At 42.4% G+C, this 20,998-nt stretch overlaps 1 protein-coding gene and 1 long non-coding RNA gene across 2 annotated transcripts in view; one reads left to right on the plus strand and one right to left on the minus strand.

Annotated features, from left to right (window-relative positions):
• Positions 1–5,998: 5,998 nt before the first annotated feature.
• Positions 5,999–9,942, minus strand: LOC129143236 (uncharacterized). Its single transcript, XR_010149074.1, has 2 exons — positions 8,970–9,942; positions 5,999–6,424 (listed from the first exon to the last, which is right to left on the minus strand). It is a non-coding gene; the product is annotated as an uncharacterized LOC129143236 (long non-coding RNA).
• The window catches only part of EIF2AK3 (eukaryotic translation initiation factor 2 alpha kinase 3), a 74,728-nt gene continuing 60,146 nt past the window's right edge, over positions 6,417–20,998 (plus strand). Inside the window, exon 1 of the mRNA XM_001140984.6 lies at positions 6,417–10,883. Coding sequence (XP_001140984.3) covers positions 10,576–10,883 — 308 coding nt within the window. The 5' untranslated portion in view covers positions 6,417–10,575. The remainder of the gene's footprint in view (positions 10,884–20,998) is intronic.

Raw genomic sequence — 20,998 nt, forward strand, 5'->3', positions numbered from 1 at the left:
TCTCAGTGAGATATGTGGTCTAAAACCAGCGACCATGTCAGTACTGGTAGCTGATGCCCAACAGATGATAATTTAATGAAACTACAGCACTACTCTGAAAACAAATACCATAGTGACAGCTAAGACAGGTTGTTTTCAATCTGGCCCACTGACAAAACTACATTCTATGTGAGGACTAAATTCTCCCATGACTTTTCTTTATTTGAACCACTGTGTAACACTTGCTTTTAGAGGATACCAGTCATTTGGCATTTATTTGGTAGCAATGAATCATTTATATAAAATATGCATCTTACTTTTTCTCAGTTGCCTGTAACAATTAAGATAGCATTACTTGGTGCTGGTTTGATAGACACAAATGCAAGTTTTGGCCCTGAAATGCCAAAAGGGTTTAGCCAGACTATCCTATAATTACATTATATTTTTAAAAAATCATCCAAATAAAAACATAAGAAATTTGAAATCTTATTCTATACTTGCTGACCATTAGGAATATGCTGATGTCCACCATATGAAATAATTTTATCTATTGTTAGTGATACAAAGTGATACTTCGCATTTGTGCTTACTATTGCCACCTGGTTGTTTAGATTGTTCTGATTATAAAATTGTGTAAACATTCTCTACAGAGAAAAGAGGCAGAACATTATAGAAAATGGAAATGAAGTGACTAAAGACAGCCCTTGGTGTAAGTGCCCATTGAGAACACTGGAAGAAACTGACTTCAGAGTCCACCCGGTACAAATGGCCGCTGAGAGTCCCTGGTATAAGTAACCAAGGCAGTGCCTGGCCCAAGATGCCACCTAAAACACTGTGAGACTTAGAGAGGAGAAGCAGATTCTTTCAGAGCACACGGCAAGTTACTTGGCAGTTCCAGGGTCAGTGCTATGCTCTACATTGCCTCTATTTCTTCCTGAATTCGAAGAATTACAAACAACTGGAAAAATAAAATTACTCCCTCTCTTCCCCCTAGACAGAAAATGAAAGTAATGAAGACTTTGGGTAAGAATTTTACAGCGGCATTTTCAAAGCTTTGCAAGGGGCTTTGTGCATTTAAGAGAATTTGCTATTTAGAGGTCCAGAGATCTGGCTCCTGGAGTTTGGTTATGAAGAAGGAAGAGGCAAGTTTGAAGAAAAGGCACTGATATTTCTCAGTACAATGTGAAGTCCTGAAATCATTATGAAATAGAATTCTTTGCAATTTATAAAGCAGTTAGGAAAATCCTCTTGTTTGTACTTAAGAGTTCACATGTACACATGCTCATGTATATAAGTGTGCACAGGCACATGTGTTAGCATTTGTTTCTGCATTTATGCATACATGCTTGCAAATCCCCCTTTTGGAGCACTCACCAAAAGGAACAGAATGGATCATCCATATTGGCCCAGGACTGGACCAGACTATATAAATTCAAGGGTTTATAATTATCAATTACTATCCTTGTGAAGCACCAAGGCATTTCTCTAGACTTAGTTACTCAGACAGGAGAGAAATACTCATGACGGGTATGGCTGACTGAATGTATGGTCACAATGCTTCTCTCCCCTGTGGCAGCATACACATCCACACTCTAGCTGTGACCTCATGGTATGTGGAGTGTGCTTTCCAATCCCTGCACTTTGAACTTGGCCATGTGACATACTTTGGCTACAGAGCTTTTCATAGACATAGGAAGGCAGAGACTTGAAATACGTATGTGTGGCAGGCCTTGCCCTCTTGTATTTCTATTATTGCCATGAGAAGAACATGCTCCAGGTAGACCATTCTTCCAAGGAGGATGAGAGACCAGTGGAGTAGACCTGGGTCCAGCTTAGTCTGGAGCCAAGCCCCAAATGACATGCAGACTTATGAAGATGAATACATTACTATTGTTAAACAAATAGTATTACAAATTATTGTTAAAGTTTCAGGGTAGTTTGTTATAAAGAATTATTGTGACAATAGCTGACAAATACAATGGGGGAGGCAGTGAGTCCTGGGCTGAGACCAATTTCTGTGGGTAAGAAGGTGAAAAGAAGTGAAAGTAAATGTATCCAAGACAGAAGAATAGAGGACAGAAAGCCGGGTTAGGAATAGAAGCATGCATGCGAGGGGACCCCCGAGGGCAGCATTAATTTTGGGAGTTCCTGCTTTAATTAGCCCATCCTTTCAGCAAAGTTTGATCTGCACATGCAGTCTTGTGTGGTGGGTATAGAAAATAAAGTTTGGTTGGAAGCTGTGGGTGAAGAGCAGCCTCCTACTTAGGGGCTGTGTCTAGGAGTTCTGTGCAGTGACTACAGTGAAGTGGCCATGACCCACAGTCAAGTTGCAAACATCTGAGATGAGTTTGCTATGGCCAGGAAGAATTTTCTAGTACATCGTACAGGAGAAATTAAAGGCCTCTGAATTAGTGGGGGATTGCTGGGGGTGATAATGGACTCTCAAGTAGCACTTCAATGTAAAGAATTACTGATATAAACTATGCACATGTAAATAAATTATAGGCATATAGAAAAATTATGAATTTCACAAAATCCACAATTTATCAAACATATTAAGTCCAAAGTGCCATGTTCTTCCACTTTTAGTATACGTAAGAGTCTCCTAGAGTGTTTGTTAAAACTGCAGATTCCTGGACCCCATTCCCTGAACTTTTGATTAAGTCAGTCCAGGGCCACACTTTAAGAAACATCGATAAGCTGCTTCCTTGCTATGGTTACAACAACCCTTTGTCTTTCATGTAGGAATTTGGATATTTCAGGCCCATTTTACACATGATCCAACTATAATTGTCCTTTTAAATGTTGAAATAGCCACCAGAAGACCAGGCTTGTTGCTATGTGCTCTGCATTTTTTAAGCAGAACCTCCTGAATTCCTCTTTCCATCCTTGTTATTCAAACAACTTCTAGTGCTTAAAGTGCACCCCAAAACTCCTTATTGATGTGTCGTATGTCACATCAAAGCAAGCTACATTTAATTTTTTGTGTTTGTCTTGTCACTTCATTGGTTAAAATCTTTGAAATTTCAGTTTTTAAACAAACAAAATCTGTTTTCACATCCTTCTGCCTTTTTTGGGGCAAAGTGGAGGAGAAAAATCTGTATTGCTTTTTGTTTAAGTCAGGTCTATTAATATATGATTTATATACAGTAAAATTCACCTTTCTTAGGTATACACTTCTATGAGTTTGACAAACTTATATACTGACATCACCACCACCACCAATAAGATTTGGGATCTTTCCATCACCTAAGAAAGGTTCCTTGTGTCCTTCGTTAGTCAATCTCATCTCCTTTGTCACTATGGTTTTATCTTTTGCAGATGTCAATACATGGAATCATAAAGTATATAATATTCTGTATCTGGCTTCTTTTACTTGGTTCAACACTTTTGAAATGCACCCTTGTCATTCATATCATCAGTAGGTTGTCCCTTTTTACTGCTGAGTAGTATTCCAGCATATGAATGCACTATAATTTGTTTACCCATTAACTAGTGGATAGACATTATGACATTTCCAGTTTGGAGCAATTATGTAAAAAAGCTTCTATAAACATTTGCCTACAGGCCTTTTTACAAATATACGTTTTTATCTCTTAGGTAAAAACTTAGGAGTGGGATTGTTGAGTCATATGGTGTATTAGTCCGTTTTCACACTCCTGCAAAGATACTACCTGAGGGCAGGGCACAGTGGCTCACATCTGTAATCCCAGCACTTTGGGAGGCCAAGGCGGGTGCATCACTTGAGGTCAGGAGTTCAACACCAGCCTGGCCAACATGGCGAAACCCCATCTCTACTACAAATACAAAAATTAGCTGAGTGTGGTAGCACACATCTATAATCCCAGCTACTTGGGAGGCGGAGGCAAGAGAATCACTTGAACCTGGGAGGTGGAGGTTGCAGTTAGCCGAGATCATGCCACTGCAACTCCAGCCTGGGAGATAAGGCGAGACTCTGCCTCAAAAAAATAAAAATAAAAAAATACTACCTGAGATAGGTAATTGATAAAGGAAAGAGGTTTAATTGACTCACAGTCCCACATTGCTGAGGAGGCCTTGGGAGACTTACATTCATGGTGGAAGTCAAATGAGAAGCAAACACCTTCTTCACAAGGTGGCAGGAGAGAGAAAGCACAAGGAAGTGCCACACTTTGAAATCATCAGCTCTTGTGATCACTATCACAAGAACAGCATGAGGGGATCACCCCCATGATTTAATCGCCTCCCAACAGGTCCTTCTCTCAATATGTGGGGATTACAATTTGAAATGAGATTTGGGTGGGGACACAGAGCCAAACCATGTCATATGGTAAGTGTATGTTTAACTGTAATAGAAATTGCCAAGCTGTTTCCAAGATAGTTGTACCATTTTACCTTCAGACCAGCAATGTATGAGGAATTGCTCATATATTCTTGCCAGCACTTGATATTGTATTTTTAAAAATAGCTATTCTAATATATATGGAGTAGTATCTCATTATGTGCAATCAGTTATATCTGTTCCTGAACCTAGCGTGAGCAATTGTGAAGCAATTGTGGAGCAATTGTTCATGCTAGGTTCAGGAACAGATATAACTGATTACTCTTATAGTACTTGTGGTAGAATCTCCTAGGGTGTTTGTTAAAACTGCAGATTTAGGCCGGGCGCAGTGGCTCACACCTGTAATCCCAGCACTCTGGGAGGCTGAGGTGGGTGGATCACCTAAGGTTGGGAGTTCGAGACCAGCCTGACCAACATGGAGAAACTGTCTCTACTAAAAATACAAAATTAGCTGGGTATGATGGCGCCTTCCTGTAATCCCAGCTACTCAGGAGGCTGAGGCAGGGGAATAGCTTGAACCCGGGAGATGGAAGTTGCAGTGAGCCAAGATTGCACCATTGCACTCCAGCCGGGGCAACAAGAGCGAAACTCCATCTCAAAAAAAAAAAAAAAAAGGAAAATCTGCAGATTCCTGGACCCCATTCCTTGAACTTCTGATGAAGTCAGTCCAGGGCCACACTTTAAGAAACATTGATGAGCTAATTCCTTGCTACAGTTACATTTTAGTTCCATGCCCTCTGTCACATGACTTTGCAGTTTCTTTCACTAGAGGCAGGGCGTGTTGTCCTGCCTCTTTGATGTTAGGCCTAGTCATATGCCTTGCTTTAGTCCATCCTGCTCCAATAATAAGTGCTCCAGTTCTGATACTAGTTTTAAGAGGCCATGTAAGTTTCCACCCATCTTAATTGTGTTTCTTCCATTGCCATAAGAAAATCGTGCTCTAGCTAGATCAGGCAACTCCAGGTGAAGGGTGTCAGAGTATATACATTTTTGCTGTTTTAAGCCACTGAATTTTGGGATGGTTGCTTACACAGCATTGTTATGCCAATAGCTAACTGGTACAACACAACAAATTTCACTGTGTGGCAAACTCTTCAAGAGTGCCTACCCATAAACGTTCCTCTCTTTATAAACACTTTTAATAGACATTTTACAAAAGATGATATATAATGTCCAACAAGCACATTAAAAGATGTTCAAAATCACTAGTCGTCAGGGATATGCAAACCAAAGCTACAATGAAATGGCATCACATACCTACTAGAATAGTTAGAATTAAAAAGACAATTACCAAATGTTGGTGAGGATATAGAACAACTTGAACTCTCGTGCACCACTGGTGGGGGTATAAAATGGTACATCACTTTGTGAAAATGCTTGGCAGATTCTTATAAAGTTAAACATCCATCTACTATATGAGCGAGTTATTCCACATCTAGGTATTTACCCAAGAGAAATAAAAACCTACATCTACAAAAAGACCTGTATGTACATAAATGTTCTCATAGTAGCTTTATGTGTAATGGCCAAAAATTGAAAATATACCAAATGTACTCCAACAAGTAAATGGATAAAGAAACGTGGAACATATAAAGCAGAATACTACTCAGCAGTAAAAAGGAACTAAGTATGGCTACATTCAACAACATGAATAAATTTAAAAACATTATATGGAGTGAAAAAAGTAAGACACAAAAGTACATACTGTATGACTGCATTTATTAAAGATGCTAGAATATGCAGACTAATCTATTGTGATGGAAAACAGATCAGCGGTTACCTAGGGGCCTCGGGTAGGAGGGATTGACCACAAAGGGACACAAAGAATCTCTTGGAGTGATGGGAATGTTCTGTATCTTGACTGTGGTATATACATCTGTCAAAACTCATCCAAATGTATATTTCCAATAGGTTCAGTTTATTGTACATGTATTATACTTCAAGAAAACTGATTACACATTCTTCCTTTCATCCTCACTAGCAGAATCCTCATTTTGCTTAGCAGCAGCATGGTCTGGCCTGGGAAATGTCAGTGAAAATTCCTTGGTGGTGCTTCCTGGAGAGCTCTTTGATAGGGGCAAATTCAGGTGGTTACATGCCTTTTGTCATTCCTCTTTGTCCTACCTATAATAAAGAAATGATACTGGAGTTGCCATCCCAAAACAGTGGGACGACAGGCAAAAGGAACAAAGTCACCCATGAAGCATGGAGAAACAGAAGGAGCATAAGTTTAAATAAAACATCACTGTAGAGCTGTGGTGTCAGTAAAAAAAAAAACCCACTTCTTGCTTCACCCACTATATGGCAAGGTTTTTGTTATTCACAATCAAATATCATTTCAACAGATGCAGTCTCTCTCTGTTAAGGGATTGAACTTACTGTTTCTAAATCTCAGACCTATTTTGCTGATTTTTTGGGCCACACTCAGTTGTAGAATCTTGGTTGTTTTGGGCAACCCTGGCTCAGGGTACCTGAGCACCAGCTTCTTTTCCTGGCCCAGCCTCACGGGCCAGCTCTCATGCCCGGTCCCCACTTTCTTACATTTCCCTGAGGCACCCAGGTTCCAGAGTTCCCACAAAGTCACTGTGAAGCTCCATGCTGTCCTAAAGCAGGTAGACTCTCTTTTCTCTCCTTAATTTATTTTCCCAGTCAGCACACTTCGACTCAGGCTTTTTTTCCAAAATGGAAAATTTGTGTTTTGTTCCCAAGTATAAAGCTTGACTCTCCTTACTGGCATTTTCCACCACTGTGCTCTTCTGCCCGCGCCTTTTTCATCATAGCACTTATCTCAGTTTTAATAATGTATGTGTGATTGTTAATGTCTGTCTCCCTAACTAGATAGGTGTTAACTTTCAGAAGGGCGGGAACCACATCTATTTTGTTCATATCTTTATTCTCATTATTTGCAGGTGGTCATGTGGAATCCCTGAATGTTAAATGAATAAATAAAACTTCCACAGTATTTACAGGTGGCAAGTAGACTCCTAATTCATTAGTTCAGATTAACAGCCTTGTTCATGCCATGATCATTTTTTGAAAAAATTACAAAACCATGAAGACCAGGCCCACTAAAATATATACACTAATTTCAAACAGGTAGTTAACAATCATTTTTCATCTTATGTTAATTTTCTGACACCTTCCTCATACCAACTAGTATAATCCCTTTTAGGTGGGCGATTTTATCTCCTATTTTGTTGAGTAGATAATGGTCAATTGGTTTGAGTTCGCTCATCTATTTCCTCTACTTTTCAAAATAACTCACTCTCTAGGAATACCTCCTACGCTCTACTTTCAACATGGAAGGCAGAGCTGCCCCTTTTCCTCCAGATACTCTGGAATCTTGCTCTCCTAATCAACCCCCTCTGTCTACAGCAACTGCAGTCTCTTCCTTTCCAGTTGTCTCTTTCCTTCTGTCCTCAGGTATTCATTCATTCATTCATTCATTCATTCATTCAACAAACATTTATTAAATGCTTGCTAAACACTTTGCACTGTTTTATGTCTTCGAATACATCAATGAGCAAATCTTCACAGAATTTACATGCAAGTGGAAGGAAACAGAGCAGACAATAAACAAAACAAATATGTAAATTACAGTATTTACATATTTGTAATGTATGTATCGGCTAAGCAGAAACAAAGCAGGAGAGAAATAAAGGAAGGAAGGTGGTGGAGGTTTTAATTTTAAATAAGGTAGTGAGGAGGGACTTCACTGGGATTAGCAAAGCCTCAAATAAAGTGAGGGAACACATCTTGTGGGTACCTGGGTATTATGTGCTAAATTGTGTCCCTCCAAAATTTACATGTTGAAGTCCCAACCTTTAGTGCTTCAGAATATAACTATACTGTATTTGGAGATAAGATCTTTAAAGCAGTGATTAAGTTAAAATGAGGCTGTTAAAGGTAGCCCCACACTCCAATCTGACTGGTGTTAGAAGAATAGGAAGAGACACCAGAGGGAAGAGGAAGTAAGAGGGCTGCCATCGGCAAGCCAAGGAGAGAGGCCTCAGAATCCCACCTTGATCTTGGACTTCTAGCCTCCAGAACTTCGAGAAAATAAACTAGTTTTGTTCAGGCCACCTGGTCTGTGGTATTTGTTAGGGCAACTCTAGCAAACTCATATACCTGGGAAGTTTCCTAGGCAGGCAAAACAACAAAGGAAAACCCCCAAGGTGGGTCTTGATTGGCCCAATGGAGTGAGCAAAGACAGTATGAAATGAGATCAGAAAAGCCATAGGAACCAGATGCTGTAGCACCCTGTAGTCTATTTTAAGGACTTGACTTTTATCCTGAGTGAACTGGGGGACCTTTTGAGGGTTACGACCAGCACTATGGAAAAGCAAGAAGACCGGTGAAAGGTGTTCTAGACAGGAAAAACTTGAGTTGCTGGATCAAATACAGCTGATAAAACAAAGATTATCCTTTGAATACAGCACTGGTGGCCTCAGCGAGAGCAGTTTTGGTGGTGTGAATGCCTGACTGTAGTGTACTTGGGAATGGGAGAAGAAGAATTGAAGATAAGGAATTTTGAACACTTGAGTTTTGCCATACAGAGGAGCAAAGACACGTGGTAGGAGCTGGAAGGGGAAGAGAGGTTTCTTGTTTGTTTTGGGCTGGGGAGAGATTAGAGCATGTTTTTAGCAGATGAAGGATAATCTAGGTAAACCCATATTGCCAACATCTTAACAAATCTTCACCGGTTTTGGACCAGGTGCGGTGGCTAATGCCCGTAAATTGCAGCACTTTGGGAGGCTGAGGCGGGAGGATGGCTTGAGGCCAGGATTTGAGACCAACCTGGGCAACACAGAAACCCCATCTTTACAAAACAAAATTAAAAATTGGCCTGGCATGGTGGCACGCATCTGTAGTCCCAGCTACTCCGGAAGCTGAGGAAGGAAGATCGCTTGAACGCAGGAATTCAAGGTTATAGTCAACTATGGTCAAGCCACTGCACTCCAGCCTGGGCAAAAGAGCAAGACCCTCTCTCTAAAAAAAAAAATTTTTTTTAATGTTCACTGGTTTTGATGCGGGTAATAGCCTCCCGGCCAGTCTCCTCATCGTTGATGCTGTCACTGCTGAAGATGCATTTTCTTATCACTTCACTCATCTGCTCAAAAATCTTCGGGAAGTCTTGACTTGCAGCATTAAAAGTTCAAATGCCTTGGCTGAACATTCCAGTCTTCTCCACTCTGCCCTTTTGCAGTTTCATCACTGTCTTTGGTGAGGTACAAAGCGTGCCAGGTCAGAGTCAGAAGACATGAATTAAAGTCATGATTCTGTGACCAACCAGCTACGTGATCTTAGGCTAACTACGTCAGTGCACTGGGCCGGGGCTCCTTCCCGTTTCTAAGGAGGCGGGAGGCGTGTCGGGCAGACTGGATTGTCACAGGTCACTGCCATCTCTAACAAGCGGACTTCTGAGCCCCGTTGCGGCCACAAGTAGGACCATCTCCTGCACCCTCCTTACCCTTCTACTTCTAGGGACCACACGGCTTCTGTGGCCACTTCTTGCTGCTTCGCTTTTGCCTTCCTAAGTAGACTAGGCTTTAGAAGAGCTACAATGCCAGCTCCTTTAAGGTCGACCTCCTCCCGGTCACAAGGGACTTGCCTCCCACTCTTCACTTGGGACCGTCCTCTTCACTTGGGACCGTCCTCTTCACAGTCAGAATCCGCCACGTAGTAAGTGCCGCTTCCAACCAATCAAAAGGCAGTTAGCGCAGACCTTTGAGGGACATCCACTTCCACCAATGATCTTCAAGTCTTCTCCAGCGCCTCGCTTTGTGGGGCGAGGCCAACCACCGCGATGGCCAATCTGTTGTAGGAAAGGTATTCCGGGAACTGATGAGCGCACCAATCAGGTAAAAAGACGTCGGGGAAGGGCATTTCTCATTGGTAATTGCGTCCGGAAGAGGGACGGGCCTCGAACGACGAAATTACGATTTGATTGGTAGGTGCGATGTTGACCACCAGGGAAAGTCCACCTTCCCCAACAAGGCCAGCCTGGGAACATGGAGTGGCAGCGGCCGCAGCCAATGAGAGAGCAAACGCGCGGAAAGTTTGCTCAATGGGCGATGTCCGAGATAGGCTGTCACTCAGGTGGCAGCGGCAGAGGCCGGGCTGAGACGTGGCCAGGGGAACACGGCTGGCTGTCCAGGCCGTCGGGGCGGCAGTAGGGTCCCTAGCACGTCCTTGCCTTCTTGGGAGCTCCAAGCGGCGGGAGAGGCAGGCGTCAGTGGCTGCGCCTCCATGCCTGCGCGCGGGGCGGGACGCTGATGGAGCGCGCCATCAGCCCGGGGCTGCTGGTACGGGCGCTGCTGCTGCTGCTGCTGCTGCTGGGGCTCGCGGCAAGGACGGTGGCCGCGGGGCGCGCCCGTGGCCTCCCAGCGCCGACGGCGGAGGCGGCGTTCGGCCTCGGGGCGGCCGCTGCTCCCACCTCAGCGACGCGAGTACCGGCGGCGGGCGCCGTGGCTGCGGCCGAGGTGACTGTGGAGGACGCTGAGGCGCTGCCGGCAGCCGCGGGAGAGCAGGAGCCTCGGGGTCCGGAACCAGACGATGAGACAGAGTTGCAACCGCGCGGCAGGTGAGGGGCTGCCGACCCGGGGGAGGCAACTTGTTTACGCGCGCGAGCCGCGGAGGATGCGGTGTAGGGGGGCGGAGATCCGGGACCCGGGCGGGCGTCTTCCCTCGGCTGCGGAGGGCAGCTGGCGACCTGGGGACGAGCGCGGGGCCACGACGCCCTCCCATCCCCCGGCCAGCGACCTGCCTGGGCTTGGCTCCCGAGGGCCTGGTGCTGGCCGACGGGTCAGAGCAGCATCCTCGCAGGTGCGGGAGAATGGAATTCCAGGGTTGCAAAGAAACGCCACTTCTCCTCTTTCATTGTTTTCGGGCATTGATTCTCTTCCAAGGAACCTTTCCCTGTTTTTCCTTACGCACATCACCTCCTGTCTGTGCTGGCGTGACAGCTGTTTTGAGAAAGGATTTTAGCAAAAGACGTCTGCATTTTCTTTCAAACACAACTCTGTAGTGCCCCCGGACAAGGATTGAGATCAGTGTCTAATTGAGATCTGCGGAACACCTGCATCCGAATCACCTGGGGATGCTGGTGAAATCTACAGTTTTCTAGGCCCTACCCCAGTTTTACTGAATCAGACATTCCCTGGGTAAGAGCCTGGCATCTGCGTGTTTAACAAGCACGCCGGATAATTCTTGCACGCTAAAGTTTAAGAGCTATAGTCAGATTCTTGAATATTGGTTCTTGAACCTAAGAGCCATGGTTAGGTTCTTGAATAAGGGGTTTACTGTGTAAACATTTAATATAGGGTTTTCTTTGAGTTTTTCAGCATTCAAAAAATGTTACTTCAAGGTGATTGTTTTAAAGCAGTTTTCAAAGTCTAGACACAATGTAAGGCATGCTAACAGTAAATTTTGGGGACAGCCAATCTTATCACACCCGTGGAGAAAGTGATGTCCGATTTTATAAATGGAGTGTTAAAGGGAGCATCAAGTAAATTAAACTAGGGAAGGCTGGGCTCTGGATTGGAACATATTTTAGACTTATAGTCATTACTAGATCGTAACAAGTTAGATTTAATTTTAAATTAATATTAGAACTTTGATCTATATATCTGGAGACTACTATAAATAGGATAAGTACTAAAATTCTCTAGGCACCATTTGAATATATAAACATTTGTAAATATATATATATAAAACAAAGTTTTCTTAGGTTTGCTAATGAGTCAGTTTTCCTGGAAGAGTGTTTTTGTTTATCATAAAGAAATTTCTGAAGCTCCTGCTCAAAATGAATTACATGAAGTAGAGTTGAGACGTTTTCTTTTTCTTAGAATTCAAATCCACTTCAACAGGTCCTTACTGGTTAACAAGAGCCCAAGGATGCCCTGGGTGGCAGAGGTTAGGCAGGTAGTTCCTGCCTTCCAGGAGAGTGTGCAGTCTAACAGTACGGATGAAACGAGAAGACCTATAACAACATTACAGACTAGAAACAGTGCCAGTGTCAGGGATGTCCCAAGGTTTTTGTGGTGTTCTACTAGGTGAGGTATGGGAGTGAGGGTAGGTAAGAAGATAAGAGAAGGTTGTGGCAGAATGAGTTGGTTCCTGAAAAATGGGTAAAATTGTAATGGAAAGTCACTGGACTTGAGGAAACAGCAAGAGGCACAGAGGCCGGAGATTATGTTTGGAAAACATTTTGTCTCTGTGTATGTCTGTGTGTGTGTGTGTGTGTGTGTGTGTGTGTGTGTGTGTACGTAAGCGATATAGACATGCACATATGTATGCTAGGCAGGGAGAAGTAGATGAGGATAGAAAAAATAGGTTAGAGCCGACTGTATATGCATATAGTCTGATGCTAATAGCATCATTGTCACTTGGGAGTATGTTAAAACTCTGGAGTGGGGCACCACCCCACACTCCCTGAATGAGAGTATCTGCATTTTAACAAGATCACCATGTGATTCACATGCACGTTAAAGTTTGAGAAATGTTGGGTAGAGTATCCTGAGTGCCAGGCTTGATCAAAATTACACCTAAGGAATGTTTCTCTAGCAATAGTGTGTACTGAAAACTTGAGTTAAGAATACCAAAAGGAGAGTGTTATAGCAGTTCAGATGAGAGGTTTAGTGTAAAGTGGTATAGGACAGAGGGGACAGAGTTATTTGATGCAAAATCTAGGTTCCTGGCAAGTGAATGCATTCTTCCTTTCTTGGTACCCTTGTCCAGAGATTGAGACTGCGTGGCCAGAAGTTGACAAAAGAGGTTTAAGGGAGCAGGGAAGAAAAGGTAAGGGGTTTGGTGTTGGACATGTGACTCGGAGGTGCAGGCAGGACATCCAGAGGGAGACATTAGGTAGGCGGGTGGAAATGAGTGACTAGAGCCAGTGAGAAGGCAGCGTAAATATGAATAGGTGAAGCTGTGGGAAAGGGAAAGCTCATGAGAAAACCTCAGGAAATGCCTTTTATTTTAGGGAGGAAGATGAGCCAGCAAAGAAGACAGAAATACAGCTGGCTAGGTTGGAGGTACAGGAGGAGGACTGGGAAGAAAGAGATTTGGCGATGAGCACACTTAAAGAGTTTAAATGAAGCAGCAGAGACAATACTCAAATTGCAAGAGGTTAAAGATTCAGGCCCTTCTGCCCCAATCCCTCCTTTCCTCACTGATGAGGTAATTTTTAGGAGAAGGAACCTCCGAACTTACTTATGTACTGAAAAGAGGGAGCCTGTGTAGACAGAATGAAAATGAAAGGGGCTGGGCGCATTGGCTCAGCCTATTATCCCAGCACTTTGGGAGGCCAAGGCGGGTGGATCACCTGAGGTCAGGAGTTTGAGACCGGCCTGGCCAACATGATGAAACCCCATCTCTACTAAAAATACAAAAAATTAGCTAGGCATGGTGGCGGGTGCCTGTAATCCGAGCTACTCGGGAGGCTGAGGCAGGAGAATCACTTGAACCTGGGAGGCGGAGGTTGCAGTGAGCTGAGATCGTGACACTGCACTCCAGCCTGGGCAACAAGAGCGAAACTCCGTCCCCAAAAAAAAAGAAAAGGAAAATGAAAGGAACAGGTGATGAGGTGAAGGTAGTTAGAGAAGATCCACTTAGCAAACAGGAGGATCATTTCTTTCTCATAAATTGCAGTGAAAACAGGAATTTTGGCTTGAAGAGCATACATGATCACCAAACAGAATTGCCTAGGAAGAGATAGAGCCCAGTTTTGGGGTCTGCCTTGTAGTGTGGACTTAAGATAGTGTGGAATGTTTGAGAAACCTTGAATAAGTTGATAGTCAACAGGGGATAAATACGCAGTTTATAAAAGTTTTTTCTAAATGCTCTTAAAAAAAGATAAAAACCCAGAGAATATTAATTAGTTCAGTAATAATAGACCGGTAATTCTGTTTGTTTCAAGGAGTATTAGGGGAACAGATTTGAATTAACCAAGCGTTTACTATGAACAGCTGTGAAGAACTGCAGTACTGGCAAAACTTTTTAAAAGGAGGAGGTGTGGAATTATCTTTATTTTTGCATGTTGTCTTTTGATACTCAAGAAGCAATCCGAGATTCACCAGTTCATTGATACTTTTCTCTTGATGGAATTTTCAAGTTTCATTCTAAGTGCTTACTCTGCATATCAAGCATGTGAATGAGTGAATAAGCTATTTATTTTCTTTAAAAGTTAGCTAAAATAAACTTGTTTTTCTGGTACCAATCTCGTTGTCCATGTTCTTCTGCTAAACATTACATTAGTTGATATTTAAGTGGGATGGTCATTGCAGAAAGTTGGGAAGAAAGTCTCATCACCTGACTGTTAGATTTTACATATGTTTATGTAATTTTGTGAATTACCAGTCTTCTGACTTCAACACAAATAGCAAATTGCAAAGTGTTACTTGGGGTTCTTGGGATGGGTTGGGAAGTCATTCTGACAATCTCAGAAGTTCTAAAGAACTAGTTTTATCTTAACTATCACTAATTTGCAAAGTACATGTTCCTTTTTCCTCTGGCTCTAATTCCTCTCTAACAAAAGTATTTCTAAATTTGACATTAATCTCTGGTGCTTCTTCAATTTGTGCATCTGCAAACTGATTTTTTTATTAAATGAGATAACATGAAAATATTTGCAAATATAAGATGATATAATTTCTCTTTTTTTCCTCTGTCCTTTTACAAAGTGATCTGATGTGAAACAAAGGTACAGAAATCTAGTCTTCCTCAGACTTTCAGATTTATAATCATTTTTTTGTTTGTTTTTTTAACTACTAGGACCCTTGAATAGTAGCATATCAGAATACCATGTTGAAAGGAAGCTCAGTCATATAGTCCTATTCCTGTTCACTCACCCAACTCCAGACTTTTAAAGTTAACTAACAGTCAACTTTAAAGAAGAATTTACACAGAACTTTCAAAGCAAGTAATAAGCCAAAATAAATATACTTCAGGCAAGTAATGAACTATCCTTTGTGTCTGCAATTGTCTTTAGCTTAATTGATGCCAGGACTGTGCTTAGACTATGTGGACAGGGATGGGAGATTGCTTTTTATCTGATCTCAGGTCCCTGCGTTCATAGGCATCTTCCAGATTGCAGAGAGGACCTGTCTTTATCAGTTGCTGTGAGCTGTAGCTTCAGCGTGTCTCTTTACTCCCTAAACATTGCCTGATAACTCCATTTGCTTTTCTCCTTTTTTGTAAGAGGGGAACTTCTTATACATTTTTATTACAAATTGTTTTAAAATACAAAGGAGAAAACTTGTAAGTTGCAGAGCTAAATGTGAGGGGAGGAGATAAATTTGTGTGTGTGTTTAATTCCATTCTATTTGTAAATGGCCATTTTGATTAAAAGTCTTTCATAGGGCCGGGCGTGGTGGCTCACGCCTGTAATCACAGCACTTTGGGAGGCCAAGGCAGGCGGATCACCTGAGGTCAGGAGTTCAAGACCAGCCTGGCCAACATTGTGAAACCCTGTCTCTACTAAAAATACAAAAATTAGCCAGGCATGGTGGCACACGCCTGTAGTCCCAGCTACTCAGGAGGCTGAGGCAGGATAATCAATTGAACCTGGGATGCAGAGTTTGCTGTGAACCAAGATCATGCCACTGCACTCTAGCCTGGGTGACAGAGTGAGACTCTGCCTCAAAAAAAAAAAAAAAAAAATTATAGAATAAAGTAGAAAAGGTACTTTCAAAAATGTTTTAATGTAACAGGAAAAGGATATCTGTTACGCTTATGTTAAACCTGTACCACTGAAAACTTAGATTGTATGTCTTTAAGGTCTAGCTGATATGCCAAAGTTATAAAGTATAGTTGGTAATTTTTGATATATTTGTTATGATTTGGGGCATGGCTAGTCTTGTCATATGTTTAAGTAAAGGAGGTTTGACTTGAAGATTTACTTAGTAGGTGAGGACCAGGAAGTATAGTCTAATCAGTACTACTTTGTTTCTAAACAAGAACATATGCCTCCTTTAGTGAGAGCACAAGTTTGGGCAAAGGATTCTCAGCTACGCCAAAAAAACAGGTTCAACCAAATCACATTTATAGTTTTGTGAAATAATGCCCTCTCCCCAACCCCCAGAAAGGATATTTGAAATTTTAAAATAAGCAGTTGTTAATGTAGAAACTATTTAATCCATACAATGTTCTCCTATCACCTGCTTGTCTTCTTTCACATCGGAAACTTCCACAGGAAATAAAGTTCCTTTAAAATGATTTTATGAAGAAATTTAGCATACACTTATCAGAATTTGATAAACTTAACTGTAAATAGGCAGGTGTTCTGGGTAACTTAAGTCAGCACAGTTTTTCTTTTTTTATTGCGTATTCATTGTGGCATAAAGTCATTTCTCCTGGATTGAGGACATAATCAGAGCAATTACAGGATGAACGACATCTGTGAGATTTCTGAGAGGAATAAAAAGCTGCACGTTTTAGTAATATAGTAGTTGCCACTTATGCAAACTTACAGTTAACAGAATAATGAGTTAAAAACCTGAATTTCTGCTCCTGTTCAAAATTTTGTATTTGGTGCATAACCTTAGGTAAATCACATCTTTTCCCATCTTCTCAGCCTTTTTGGTGGTGATTGTTTTGTGTAGATAATATGTTTGTCCTACCAAGGTTTATTCATTCAACAAACATTTATTTAGTTTTACTGGGGCCCAGGTACTGCTAGGCCCTGAGAGTAGATAAATGTCTTTTCCGTAGGAAGCTCCAAGCCTGACAGATCATTGTGTTAAAGAATTAACTATCCTTGAATGGATAATAAGTGACATAAAAGTAGTGTGAGAGTGAAAAGAATGGAAGTGGCAAGTTATTGAGTCCCGGAATGAGAAAAATATCAAGGACAGTGTAGGCCACAGAATAGTGTGAGCAAGGGCACAGAGCAGGGAGTTTGTACAGTGAGCACAGAGCAGTGGTTCCTAAGCCAGGGCTCCAGGACCCCTACAGATCTGCAAAGATAAAAATGGGGATCCATGAGACTGCCAGTATTTTAAAATAACCTAATGGAAATTAAATATTTAATAGAAGGTACATTAAAAAGTCAAGTTCCTTTGCTTTGAACTAGAATTATATAAAACCTTATATAGTAATTACAGTTCTTTCAAGAAATGTTGAATATTTTGATTGGTTCTTAAGTATTTCCTCTAAAGATGGGAGAATTTATTATACACAGTGTTCATTTGGCAGGTGGAATAATTTAAGACATGGGGGAAAATATAGACAAGAGAACTTTTGAAAAGTTCATCCCATGGAAAGGGGGGAGTGTGGAGCTGGGAAGGAGAGGGGAGAGAGGGTTGGGCTGGTACAAGAGGCAGAAAAATGAGATTAGGAAAGTACACCGAAACCAAATTGTGAAAGGCTTTATGTGCCACACCAAGCAGTGTGACCTTTCTTTTTCAGTGGGCACAGGGAACCTTGGAAGTTTATCAGATCTCTATTACAGAAACAAAACTGTGGGAAGAAGAGAGGGGAAAGAAACCTGAGGCAGGAAAATATGTTAGAAAGCATTTTAAGGTGTTCTGATGAGAAATGAGAATCTTCTAGAGCAAGAGCTGTGGTAATGAAGAAGGCAAAGATTTTTTTTTTTTTTTTTTGAGACGGAGTCTCGCTCTGTCGTGCAGGCTGGAGTGCAGTGGTGCAATCTCAGCTTACTGCAACCTCCGCCTCCCAGGTTCAAGTGATTCTCCTGTCTCAGCCTCTCCCAATTAGCTGGGATTACAGGTGCATGCCATCACACCCGGCTTACTTTTGTATTTTTAGTAGAGATAGGGTTTCACCATGTTGGCCGGGTTGGTCTTGAACTCCTGATCTCAGGTGATCCATCCGCCTTGGCCTCCCAAAGTGCTGGGATTACAGGCGTGAGTCACCGTGCCCGGCCAGAAAAGATTTAAGAGAAGCTTCAGAAATAGAATTAAGAGTACGTGGCTGTTGTTTAAATGTAGAGGATGAGGGACCACAAAGAGTTGATGTCTGATTTAAATGTTAGGTAATAGGATGGATGGCTACCCTTTTAAGTGGCAGGAATAGATTGTGGGAAAGAAGTTTCCTGAGCCTGTTATGGTGATAACAAGTAGATCCTGCTGAAGATGCAGAACTAGGATAGGGGAGAGATGGTGAACTATAAATCCTGTACAGGTTTGGGGGCTGTCATACTATAGATGGAGGTGAAGCTGTAGACATTGACCATCTAGGTAGAACATGTAGTACAAACAGGAAAATGCCTGCTCTATAGATAGAAAACTATAAGGATGATAGGTGAGGCCGGGCACGGTGGCTCACGCCTATAATCCCAGCACTTTAGGAGGCTGAAGCGGGCGGATCACCTGAGGTCAGGAGCTCGAGACCAGCCTGGCCAACATGGTGAACCCCCACCTCTACTAAAAAATACAAAAATTAGCTGGGCATGGTGGTGGGCACCTGTAATCCCAGCTACTTGGGAGGCTGAGGCAGGAGAATCGCTTGAACCTGGGAGGCGGAGGTTGCCATTGAGCAGAGATCGTACCATTGGGCGACAGAGCAAGACTCCATCCCAAAAAAAAAAGAATGATAGATGAGGACCCAGGAGGGACTGGTCCTGTAGAAACCAGGAAAGAAAAATGTCCAGAATGAGGAGCTGGCCACAACGGTGGCTTTTGTGAAGACAGGCCTGATGAGGGGAGTGAATCTGGCAGTTAGGAAACCATTGAAAATCTTTCTTGAGAGTGGCTTCCAAGGATTGGATCATGGGTGAGAGTTCAGGGCTTGCTGAGGAATCATCCAAATAAATGCTTTTGTAAGCTACAGCAAAATGTAAGTGAGAGACAGAAGTCTCCAAAGTATTTACTGACAGAGATGTTCAATATGCCTTCTTCATCCACATCATAAATTTAATTTTTCTCTATGGAAATGACTAAGGTAAAACAGTGTTTGCACAACTGGTCTTATGAGACTCACCTGGGGTGCTTGTTAGGCTACATTCTCCCAGTCTCCCTCTTAGGATGAGACGTGGGAACCTTTAATGGTTTTTAACAAGCACTCCAGATTATTTTTATGATCAGGTACACTTGGGTTACACTGAGATAGGTGAAATAACCATATTTTGCCTATGAAAAAATAACTCGAATGAAGCCATGAGGAGAATGAGAGGAGAGCCATGGGGATGTACACCCAGGTCTGACTTAGGCTTTGGTTCTTTCCACTGGAAAAGCTGTCTCTGCAGTTCCTTCAATTCTTGAATATGTTAAGAGTTTTTCATCTTGATCTTGGAACCCTCAAAGTAGGGCAAGTGGTCTTGGGGAGATAAATAACCTTATATTCTTCCTGTTTTGGGAGGTGTTCATTTTTCACTTTTTATCTCTGTTTATGTTTCTTCTTTCTGGAGACAGCATTTCACTCTAACACTTAGGCTGGACTGCAGTGGTGCAATAACAGTTCACTGCAGCCACGACCTCCTGGGCACAAGCTATCCTCCCACCTCAGCCTCTGAGTAGCTGGGACTACAGGCATCTGCCACCATACCCGGCTAATTTTTAAAGTATTTTTGTACATTTGGAGTCTCAGTATGTTGCATAGGCTGGTCTGAAACTCCTGGCCCTCCAACCAGTTCTCCTGCGTCAGTCTCCCTGAGTGTTGGGTTTACAAAGGAAAGCCACTGCACCTGGCTGTGTTTGTTCTAAATGCCATACCTTTTTTAAGTTCAACTTTTATTTCAGATACAGGAAGTACATGTGCTGATTTGTTACATAGTATATTACACCCAGGTAGTGAGCATAGTACCCAATGGTAGTTTTTCTTTTTTTTTTTTGAGATGGAGTCTCGCTGTGTTGCCAGGCTGGAGTGCAGTGGCGTGATCTTGGCTCACTGCAACCTCTGCCTCCTGGGTTCAAGCGATTCCCCTGCCTTAGCCTCCTGAGTAGGTGGGACTACAGGCATGCACCACCACGCCCGGCTAATTTTTTTTTATATTTTAGTAGAGATGGGGTTTCACCACGTTGGCCAGGATGGTCTTGATCTCCTGACCTCGTGAGCCACCGCACCTGGCCCCAATGGTAGTTTTTCAACTCACCCCCTGCCAGTACTCTGCAGTGTCTATTGCTCCCATGTTTATGTCCATGTGTGCTCAATATTTAGCTTCCACTTATAAGTGAGAACATGCAGTATTTTATTTTCTGTTCCTGTGTTAATTCGCTTAGGATTGTGGCTTCCAGCTCCCTCCATGTTGCTGCAAAGGACATGATTTCATCTTTTTATGGCTGCACAGTATTCTATGGTATATATGTACCACATTTTCTTTATCCAGTTGACTGCTGATGGGCACTAGACTGATTCCGTGTCTTTGCTCTTGTGAATAGTGCACTAAATGCTGTATCTCATTGCTATCCTCTGGTCATCTCTGCATTCAGCCTGAGGACTTTGTTTTTTAGCAGTATCTGTCTACTTGATGTTTTTCTTGATCTACATTATGCCAATGAGCACCTCTTTCTTAGACTGTGATTAGGTATAGTAGCAAATCTTTATTGCTCCGGTGGTGCTTCTTAATTCCAACCACAGCAGAAGGGGTGCCTCCATTCCAGAGACATGCTTCTGGGGAGGAGCCCATAATGAATACTACAGCTGGCTTGTAATGCAAGAGAGTCTTGGTCAACTTGCGGCTTTACTTTGAATTTATATACATTGTGCATCAAGTGATATAGAAGAGATAAAGTTGCATCT

The sequence above is a fragment of the Pan troglodytes genome, chromosome 12, assembly GCF_028858775.2.
Source record: "Pan troglodytes isolate AG18354 chromosome 12, NHGRI_mPanTro3-v2.0_pri, whole genome shotgun sequence".
Classification (NCBI taxonomy): domain Eukaryota; kingdom Metazoa; phylum Chordata; class Mammalia; order Primates; family Hominidae; genus Pan; species Pan troglodytes.